Below are 10,817 nucleotides of genomic sequence, written 5' to 3'. Positions count from 1 at the left end.
GTGTCTCCCTCGTCTTCCTCATACCCCCGGAAGTTACGTGGGTCATCACGGATGTCGCGACGATCTCGGACACTCGCAATGGGCGGAACCATCCCGGCACCGACCGCCCAAAGAAAATCAACGTCATTGCCGCCTTCGTCATCCGTGTCCTCCCACTGGTGACTCCGAGGGTCGTCCACCCTGCGGACATCCTGGACCCATGGCGCGATTATCTTTCATGGGCAGTACTCTGGCCATTCGGGCTGGAGCCTGCCCACCTCCTCGCTGGAGGAACCACCGCTGGGGTTGTCGCTTACCCCCCTGGAAGTGATATGGGTCCCCACGGACCTCGCAACGATCACGGACTGGCGCAAACGGCGGAGCCCAACTCGCGTCTCCAGTACTTTTGTCGTCGTCGTCGTCCGTGTCGTCCCAGTCCACGGGGACATGGAATGATATATAGACATGATCTGCACGTCCATAAGACCTTTAATGCTTAGTGGGATGTAGCATCCTGTTTCAGTGCAATGACAATAAAGGCATAACTAACTAACAGGTTAAATCAGCCGAGCAGTTCGTCAAGAAGTTATTCGTCCAGAGCAAACCCCCAAAAATGACTCATTCAGTTGCAGTTCTTTCATATACAGTCTCTCCTAATTTTAGTATGTCTACGACCAATACCAAAAAGCAACATGGAAGATGGAAAAGACAACTCTTCCAGCCCAGTTTTTCCAGCCGAGCAGTCCAGACCCCCCAGTGGGGCTGGCACGGTGTCGCTGGTGAATGGAGACCTGTACGGCAAAGCTGGGGACAGAGAGGACGGAATGAGATATTTAAAATGGTAAATTGCTTTCACTCATTAACGCAGTCCCAGCTAGCATGAAGGAGATGACCTGCTACTGGACCAGCCCCTTTAAGAGCAAAGTCCTAACCAAGGGATACAGTAAGCTGAAAGTCCAAGGGATGAAAGAATTGGGGTTGGCCGAACTCCCAGCAGTGGAGCCTTCTGTCGCTAACCAGCTTCAAACCAGTAGCGGTTCTATCTTATCCAGCATCTAAGATGATGCACCTCAGCATTTACCCCGATTTTGGCTAAATGGGGACAGCAGGGGCTGTATTCAGTGTCACTAAGCACTTATTTATCCTGCGGCCATAAAATTCTTACCAACGCATCCAGCCCAAGAGCCAAGGGCCACACACAATATAATACCGCCATTAGCCCTCTGGGGGGCGCTTCATCTCCATCAAATGGTGGTGACTTCATCAATGTGTGAGCACAGAAGCACACTGTCAAAATGCGCACACGTTTAACTAATGAGAAGATCTCACTTCATCAGTTAGGATCAAATTGCTTGTTGCCAGCTGATACATAACCCTCCCCAAAAAAAGCTGGTGGCTGAAACACCCTGAAACCTGCATCATGTACAACATGTATTTCTTATATAGCCCATAATCACATACAGTATGTCTCAATAGGCTTTGACAGGCCCTACAATTGACCCTTCCGACCACAAGGAAAAACTCTAGGCGAGAGAAAAAAGGTGGGAAGAAACGTTGGGAAGGAGTGATACAGAGAGTGAGCCTGCAAGTGGTGTCAGTACAGGGTGTAGGGCAATTCACATGGTTGTGTTCAGAGTGGAAATTGATGTCATTAAAAGCAAGGTACAGCATTTTCTTCTATTACTATTACACTGAAAGCAAAATTAAGATATTTATTCAACTTGAGGGAATAATATGGTTCTGTTTAACAGCATAAAAAGTGGAATAATGTTCATGTAAATGAATAAAAGGGTAAAAAGGGTGGAAGGAGATTGGAAGTGCATTCTTTTTCACATACAGTATGTTAATAACTCTGGGACATAAAGTAGACATACGTCCCAATATTATGGATGCCTGTCAATTCTGATCATTCATAATTCAATTCTATCGCACAGATTCTGGAGTTTCAGCGAAGAGCGTATTTTACGCGTATTTTACAAATCGTATTTACAATTCTTTAATACACATACATTTTAAAAGCTCTGGCCCAGTAAAAAACACACTTGTTAAGGGTAAAATAGGATGTGTAGAAATAGCAACTCATATCCCAAAACATTTTTCACTGTACAATTGACCTTGGAACTTTGCTCATTTGTGATGAATATGGACATATTAAATCATTATTAAATCCTCTGGGGGCTATAAAAGAAACAGTTATGCAACAATTATGTCACTACATAATAACACATTAGTAAAAAGGAACGTGAAACAGAGTAAATGTTATTTGACTTTGAAATGTAGTAAAATTCTGAAAGAACAGACACATGAAATACTATTTACAGTAGAAAATTATGTTTACTTTGTCACTGTCAACCTCTGATGAAGTGATGCCACCATCATGCCCAGGTGCAACTGTACAAGCCTGTGTGGGCGGAGCTATGGTCTGGGGCTGCTGCAGTTGGTCAGGTCGAGGTCAGCTGACTACCTGAATCTACTGAACTTCCAGGTTATTCAATCAGGGAATTTCTTCTTCCCTGACAGCACGGGCACATTCCAAGATGACAATGGCAGCATTCATCAGGCTCAAATAATGAAGAGTGGTTCATGGAGCATAAGTGCAGCCTTTAACCCCATTAAGAATTTTTGGTGTAAATGTGCTATAGATGAATCTTGGCTAAATACAACTCTGGACAGAAATAAACGTGTTGCAGAAGTTTGCTCTGGATAAGGGGACGTCTGATAAATGCTGTAAATGTAAATGTTAATGCATGCTGTAATCCAGGCTAAAGCAGGCAGTGTATATGGTCAGCGCAATGGCGGCGCTCTGCCCATAGTCCCATGGTACCCCTAACTCTAGGTATCTAGGTATCTTACTACATTCAGGCTTTATAATGGGACAGCCATTCTAATGAAGCCATTTGGTTTTAATTGAAGCCAACTGTAGTTTGGTCATTGTACTTTTCAGGTCACAGGGCAGGTACTGAGCTGTTTGTCAGTCCAACCAAATTGCACGTAAACAATTCACTCTACCTATGTACAATTTAGAGTTTCCAATTTTGTAAATTATGGAGTTTTGCACACTCCATACGCACAAAGCCAGGACTTAGATTTGACCTGCCAAGACCCCCTAGTTTTCATTTTAAATGAACAATGACAATTTGAACCTTAATGCAACCCTTAAATACCATTGTATTTCAAAGGGACTCAAGAACTTTCGAATGACACAATTAACATGTCAACATTTTAATACCCTCTTAGATTCTGGGCCTGAATCAGATTCATGATGTGACCTATAGTGCACACCCCTGGATAAAAGACATCCTATATAATGTCCTAAGTTGAGTTAATGCTACATGCAAATTAAATATATAGTGGGATTACGCAGTAGACATTATTTTACGTGCTTCATTGCAAAGATACAGGCATTTGAAAACAGCCAACAAATCCTTTTTACAAATAAGGAATTAAATCTCCTTCAATTTAAGCAAGTGTAACTACTAAATTCAGAGACAATCTAGAACATTTTTACATTTTTCACTTTAGAACAGAGGCAAATAAAATGCATTTCTGAGATGGCACAGGAAGAAAATAATAGCATGTTAACATCATCATATAATCATATAGGTCTTGAATGTTCAGTGTTCATAATGTTAATTCAGCTCTATACCATGAACAAGGCAGATTATTAGGGATATTAAACATTATCATAAGGGGTATAATGCAGTGGTTTATCCACACATGCAGAACAACTGCAATGCGGGTCTTGTCTTTGCTTGACACTGTCTTGTGGAAAGAGGAGCAGATGTGCATCAGTTAACATCAGTCTCTACTGCAAATGTGACATGAAGATGTGGCTGTGCATGTAGCTACTGGATAAGAAAGGATGCAGGACACTCCCAGTGGTGGGCAGTGGAACTGCACCAGTCGAATGGAACATCACGCTGCTTGTTCTGTATGGTGGGAAAATGTGATATGTGTTGGCAACAGAGCAGAGATTTGGATGCATGCTGGGTAAAGAGTTTGAGTCGGGTGGAAGGGTAGAGTCCACACTTGGATTCTGCTTTTTCCACTTGGTCCTACGGTTCTGAAACCAGATCTTCACCTGGGTTTCTGTGAGACTGAGGGACAGGGCAAGATTGAGCCTCTCACATACTGACAGGTAGCGTGTAACGCGGAATTTGTTCTCCAAGGCCACAAGTTGTTCGTACGTAAAGGCAGTGCGTGCACGGCGCGGCTTCGTGCAGCCATGGTCCAGGTTCTGCCTTTTCACAAGCGACATGCTGTTTGCCACAGACTTCTCACGCCTGAGGTCCTTGCTGTTTGAATCATCTCCAGCCTCTGTGTAAGCTATATCTGGAGTACCTGGCTTATCTTTAGCTGGAGAGTCAGAGCTGCCTTTTTGACATCTGGAGTTCATAGGATCCACCCTAGCACAGCTGGTGTCACCTGTTTAAAACAAATGGATCAACTAGAATACACGTAAAAAACACGTAAACCTGCTGCTATGGACAAGAAGCATTTACAATGAACATTCACGTTATTCACTATAGACACAAAAATAATATTATGTAAACCTGTCATATTTCTGCTCATTTTTATAATCTCCTCATTTAAAAGTGTACAATGGAAACAGAACATAAAAAAGTACTTTATATGAAACAAAACCATGTTATGTTAAATACATATAATATCATGAACTAATCATTTTTTCTGTCTTGCTTTTTGCAAGTCAAGTAAGACAATTTGTGTCAAACACAAATAGACAGATTATTCTATCCATATAAATGGATCCATATCCATATATACATGTTAATAAACTAATATTAATAAAAGTAGCCCTATATTTTCACCGTGTAGAACCACATACGATGCGCACATCCTCCTCTGTCACCTGCCATACTTTCGTACTTGTTGGCGGCTCGATAAATGTCATCTATTTAAAGGGAACTTTTAATCGAGCCATATTTGAGATCGGGCATGGAAGAGGCTTGGAGCTTGTAGCTGCAAGGTGCTGGAGGGAGATATGCAGGATGCTGTAATGGGATATCGATCAATGTGCGGGCGAGTATCCTCAACGGCGCGATTTACACAATTATCTGCTCCCCCCGTCCCGGTGCCAATCACGGAAAGACCTGACGCAAGGTCAGACAGACAGACAGACAGACGCTCTTCTTAACTCGACACATTAAATATGATCAATATACAACCAATGAGCAGACAAGAAAGGAAGTTTGAAACGGTACCGTTATTCGCGGGCGAACTTCGGAACTTCTGCTTCTTCCTGGGAAATTTGTCCGGATCCAAGATGTCGCAGATGGAGAAGGAAATCCTCTGGCTGCCTGGGGGTTTTACCTGCGACATGCTGGTCCGGTGGCCGAACTCCGGCTGGCTGGCGCGTCAGGTGTCCGTCTGGTCGCTTGAAAATGCGCACACGTGACCAGCCATGAGGTTCCTCGGAGGGGCTTTACGGCGAGATGCGTTTCATCCAATGGCACAGCGAGAAAGCATACAGAAGAATGTTCCAGCAGCACCAGATCAATAGTGAGTGCAGGTGTCCATCTTTGATAAGTCTAACCAACAATACTCTGAAGGGATAAACGTCCATCAAAATGTCCATCAAACAATAATTGTGGTGTGACTCCCTGTGCTAGAAAATCACTTCCAGGATATTTTCTTCTTCTTTACATGGAAGATAGTTCTTTATGACTGCTGTACATTTGGGGGTCATTGTTCTGCTGCAGAATCCTGACCAAGTCTCCAACTTCATTTGAAGAAACGCCACAAACTTGCAAGAAACCACTACCATGCTTCACCGTCGCCTGCAAACACCCGTTATTATACCACTCTTCAGACCTTCAGTTAACAGGTTTTCTTGGGTAATATAACCATTAACATGTATAACCAAGCAAGGCATCTTCAGAAAAGGGGGTTTAGTATAAAAAAAGGCCAAAATAAGGCAAACATGACAAACATGAGCCTCAAACAAATCCAAAGACACGTGGTATGAAGACCAGGAGCTGAAAAACAAACACAGAAGGTCAGGATTGCCAATTAATGATCTCCGTTTATCCGGTCCTAATCCTAATTTGATTTTTTGGCTGTGTGCCCGCCACCTGGTGGTAGTGAAGGGAAGCGAAGGGGCTTATCACCCAGGTAGCCAATATGGAAGATGTCATGATCTGGTTGGGAAGGGGTTACTCCAGGTCCGGGATCCGGACCGGAGTTTCATGTTCGTTCTGTGACATGTTTCCTGGTTGTTTTCACCTGTGTCTGATTGTATAAAGCTGCCCTGTTCGTGTCTGTTCACCGTCGGGTCATTGTTACAGGTTACATGTTCACTGTTACTGGATGTCTCCCCTGTCCTGTTCATCGCGTATTAAACCACCGTTTCAAGACGTCGTGCAAATGCGTCCTTCTTCCTCATCATGTCTTGCCATCGTTCCAGATCACCTGCCAAACGGCCGTGACAGAAGGCGGGTCAGTCGCAGTCCTGGGTCCACTTCCAAGGGGTCCCCAGGGTAGCAGGTGGGGTGCAGGTAGAGGGTCTGCTCTTCCCAACAGGTGCAGACTCGGCTGAGCCAGGAGGGGTCCCGCGAAGCCAAGTACTTCCAGCAAAGACATGCAGGGAGAGGGCCTACATGTCTCTTGCACCACTGGAGTCAGGGACATGCAGTGGCTGCACATGTCCTATATTCGCCCTGTGCTAAGGTAAACGGTCGCCAGATCCCCTGAGACACAGCGAGGGATGTTGGGGGATCCAGCAGGGACATGCAGAGGCAGGGTAGTGGACGTTCCCAGAAGGCGCCGCCCTGTGCCAAGGTAAACGGTCGCCAGATCCCCCGAGACACAGCGAGGGACACTGGGGGACACTGGGGGATCCAGCAGGGACGTGCAGTGGCAGGGTAGTGGACGTGCCCAGAAGGCGCCGCCCTGTGCCAAGGTAAACGGTCGCCAGATCCCCCGAGACACAGCGAGGGACACTGGGGGACACTGGGGGATCCAGCAGGGACGTGCAGTGGCAGAGTAGTGGACGTTCTCAGAAGGCGCCGCCCTGTGCCAAGGTAAACGGTCGCCAGATCCCCCGAGACACAGCGAGGGACGCTGGGGGACACTGGGGGATCCAGCAGGGACGTGCAGAGGCAGGGTAGTGGACGTTCCCAGAAGGCGCCGCCCTGTGCCAAGGTAAACGGTCGCCAGATCCCCCGAGACACAGCGAGGGACACTGGGGGACACTGGGGGATCCAGCAGGGACGTGCAGTGGCAGGGTAGTGGACGTGCCCAGAAGGCGCCGCCCTGTGCCAAGGTAAACGTTCGGCAGATCCCCCGAGACACAGCGAGGGACACTGGGGGATCCAGCAGGGACGTGCAGTGGCAGGGTAGTGGACGTGCCCAGAAGGCGCCGCCCTGTGCCAAGGTAAACGGTCGCCAGATCCCCCGAGACACAGCGAGGGACACTGGGGGACACTGGGGGATCCAGCAGGGACGTGCAGTGGCAGGGCAGTGGACGTTCCCAGAAGGCGCCGCCCTGTGCCAAGGTAAACGGTCGCCAGATCCCCCGAGACACAGCGAGGGACACTGGGGGACACTGGGGGATCCAGCAGGGACGTGCAGTGGCAGGGTAGTGGACGTTCCCAGAAGGCGCCGCCCTGTGCCAAGGTAAACGGTCGCCAGATCCCCCGAGACACAGCGAGGGACACTGGGGGACACTGGGGGATCCAGCAGGGACGTGCAGTGGCAGGGTAGTGGACGTGCCCAGAAGGCGCCGCCCTGTGCCAAGGTAAACGGTCGCCAGATCCCCCGAGACACAGCGAGGGACACTGGGGGACACTGGGGGATCCAGCAGGGACGTGCAGTGGCACGGTAGTGGACGTGCCCAGAAGGCGCCGCCCTGTGCCAAGGTAAACGGTCGCCAGATCCCCCGAGACACAGCGAGGGACACTGGGGGACACTGGGGGATCCAGCAGGGACGTGCAGTGGCAGGGTAGTGGACGTTCTCAGAAGGCGCCGCCCTGTGCCAAGGTAAACGGTCGCCAGATCCCCCGAGACACAGCGAGGGGCGCTGGGGGACACTGGGGGATCCAGCAGGGACGTGCAGAGGCAGGGTAGTGGACGTTCCCAGAAGGCGCCGCCCTGTGCCAAGGTAAACGGTCGCCAGATCCCCCGAGACACAGCGAGGGACACTGGGGGACACTGGGGGATCCAGCAGGGACGTGCAGTGGCAGGGTAGTGGACGTGCCCAGAAGGTGCCGCCCTGTGCCAAGGTAAACGGTCGCCAGATCCCCCGAGACACAGCGAGGGGCGCTGGGGGACACTGGGGGATCCAGCAGGGACGTGCAGAGGCAGGGTAGTGGACGTTCCCAGAAGGCGCCGCCCTGTGCCAAGGTAAACGGTCGCCAGATCCCCCGAGACACAGCGAGGGACACTGGGGGACACTGGGGGATCCAGCAGGGACGTGCAGTGGCAGGGTAGTGGACGTGCCCAGAAGGCGCCGCCCTGTGCCAAGGTAAACGGTCGCCAGATCCCCCGAGACACAGCGAGGGACACTGGGGGATCCAGCAGGGACGTGCAGAGGCAGGGTAGTGGACGTTCCCAGAAGGCGCCGCCCTGTGCCAAGTTAAACGGTCGGCAGATCCCCCGAGACACAGCGAGGGACACTGGGGGACACTGGGGGATCCAGCAGGGACTTGCAGTGGCAGGGTAGTGGACGTGCCCAGAAGGCGCCGCCCTGTGCCAAGGTAAACGGTCGCCAGATCCCCCGAGACACAGCGAGGGACACTGGGGGACACTGGGGGATCCAGCAGGGACGTGCAGTGGCAGGGTAGTGGACGTTCCCAGAAGGCGCCGCCCTGTGCCAAGGTAAACGGTCGCCAGATCCCCCGAGACACAGCGAGGGACGCTGGGGGACACTGGGGGATCCAGCAGGGACAGGCAGAGGCAGGGTAGTGGACGTTCCCAGAAGGCGCCGCCCTGTGCCAAGGTAAACGGTCGCCAGATCCCCCGAGACACAGCGAGGGACACTGGGGGATCCAGCAGGGACGTGCAGTGGCAGGGTAGTGGACGTGCCCAGAAGGCGCCGCCCTGTGCCAAGGTAAACGGTCGCCAGATCCCCCGAGACACAGCGAGGGACACTGGGGGACACTGGGGGATCCAGCAGGGACGTGCAGTGGCAGGGTAGTGGACGTTCCCAGAAGGCGCCGCCCTGTGCCAAGGTAAACGGTCGCCAGATCCCCCGAGACACAGCAAGGGACGCTGGGGGACACTGGGGGATCCAGCAGGGACGTGCAGAGGCAGGGTAGTGGACGTTCCCAGAAGGCGCCGCCCTGTGCCAAGGTAAACGGTCGCCAGATCCCCCGAGACACAGCGAGGGACACTGGGGGACACTGGGGGATCCAGCAGGGACGTGCAGTGGCAGGGTAGTGGACGTGCCCAGAAGGCGCCGCCCTGTGCCAAGGTAAACGGTCGCCACGTCCCCCGAGACACAGCGAGGGACACTGGGGGATCCAGCAGGGACGTGCAGTGGCAGGGTAGTGGACGTGCCCAGAAGGCGCCGCCCTGTGCCAAGGTAAACGGTCGCCAGATCCCCCGAGACACAGCGAGGGACACTGGGGGACACTGGGGGATCCAGCAGGGACGTGCAGTGGCAGGGTAGTGGACGTGCCCAGAAGGCGCCGCCCTGTGCCAAGGTAAACGGTCGCCACGTCCCCCGAGACACAGCGAGGGACACTGGGGGATCCAGCAGGGACGTGCAGTGGCAGGGTAGTGGACGTGCCCAGAAGGCGCCGCCCTGTGCCAAGGTAAACGGTCGCCAGATCCCCCGAGACACAGCGAGGGACACTGGGGGACACTGGGGGATCCAGCAGGGACGTGCAGTGGCAGGGTAGTGGACGTGCCCAGAAGGCGCCGCCCTGTGCCAAGGTAAACGGTCGCCACGTCCCCCGAGACACAGCGAGGGACACTGGGGGATCCAGCAGGGACGTGCAGTGGCAGGGTAGTGGACGTGCCCAGAAGGCGCCGCCCTGTGCCAAGGTAAACGGTCGCCAGATCCCCCGAGACACAGCGAGGGACACTGGGGGACACTGGGGGATCCAGCAGGGACGTGCAGTGGCAGGGTAGTGGACGTGCCCAGAAGGCGCCGCCCTGTGCCAAGGTAAACGGTCGCCACGTCCCCCGAGACACAGCGAGGGACACTGGGGGATCCAGCAGGGACGTGCAGTGGCAGGGTAGTGGACGTGCCCAGAAGGCGCCGCCCTGTGCCAAGGTAAACGGTCGCCAGATCCCCCGAGACACAGCGAGGGACACTGGGGGACACTGGGGGATCCAGCAGGGACGTGCAGTGGCAGGGTAGTGGACGTGCCCAGAAGGCGCCGCCCTGTGCCAAGGTAAACGGTCGCCAGATCCCCCGAGACACAGCGAGGGACACTGGGGGACACTGGGGGATCCAGCAGGGACGTGCAGTGGCAGGGTAGTGGACGTGCCCAGAAGGCGCCGCCCTGTGCCAAGGTAAACGGTCGCCAGATCCCCCGAGACACAGCGAGGGACACTGGGGGACACTGGGGGATCCAGCAGGGACGTGCAGTGGCAGGGTAGTGGACGTTCTCAGAAGGCGCCGCCCTGTGCCAAGGTAAACGGTCGCCAGATCCCCCGAGACACAGCGAGGGGCGCTGGGGGACACTGGGGGATCCAGCAGGGACGTGCAGAGGCAGGGTAGTGGACGTTCCCAGAAGGCGCCGCCCTGTGCCAAGGTAAACGGTCGCCAGATCCCCCGAGACACAGCGAGGGACACTGGGGGACACTGGGGGATCCAGCAGGGACGTGCAGTGGCAGGGTAGTGGACGTGCCCAGAAGGTGCCGCCCTGTGC

General features: G+C 52.7%; 1 protein-coding gene across 1 annotated transcript; it reads right to left on the bottom strand.

Moving 5' to 3' along the window:
- Positions 1 to 3,784: 3,784 nt before the first annotated feature.
- nkx1.2la (NK1 transcription factor related 2-like,a) lies at positions 3,785 to 5,319 on the bottom strand. The gene is made up of 2 exons (XM_028967553.1): positions 5,202 to 5,319; positions 3,785 to 4,404 (listed from the first exon to the last, which is right to left on the bottom strand). The coding sequence occupies exons 1-2, from the start codon at positions 5,317 to 5,319 to the stop codon at positions 3,785 to 3,787; spliced, it is 738 nt and encodes a 245-aa protein (XP_028823386.1).
- Between the last annotated feature and the right edge of the window lie 5,498 nt (positions 5,320 to 10,817).

The sequence above is a fragment of the Denticeps clupeoides genome, unplaced genomic scaffold (genome assembly GCF_900700375.1).
Source record: "Denticeps clupeoides unplaced genomic scaffold, fDenClu1.1, whole genome shotgun sequence".
Lineage (NCBI taxonomy): Eukaryota > Metazoa > Chordata > Actinopteri > Clupeiformes > Denticipitidae > Denticeps > Denticeps clupeoides.
Note: the sequence above shows the minus strand (reverse complement) of the source record. Positions and strands in the feature narration are given on the sequence as shown.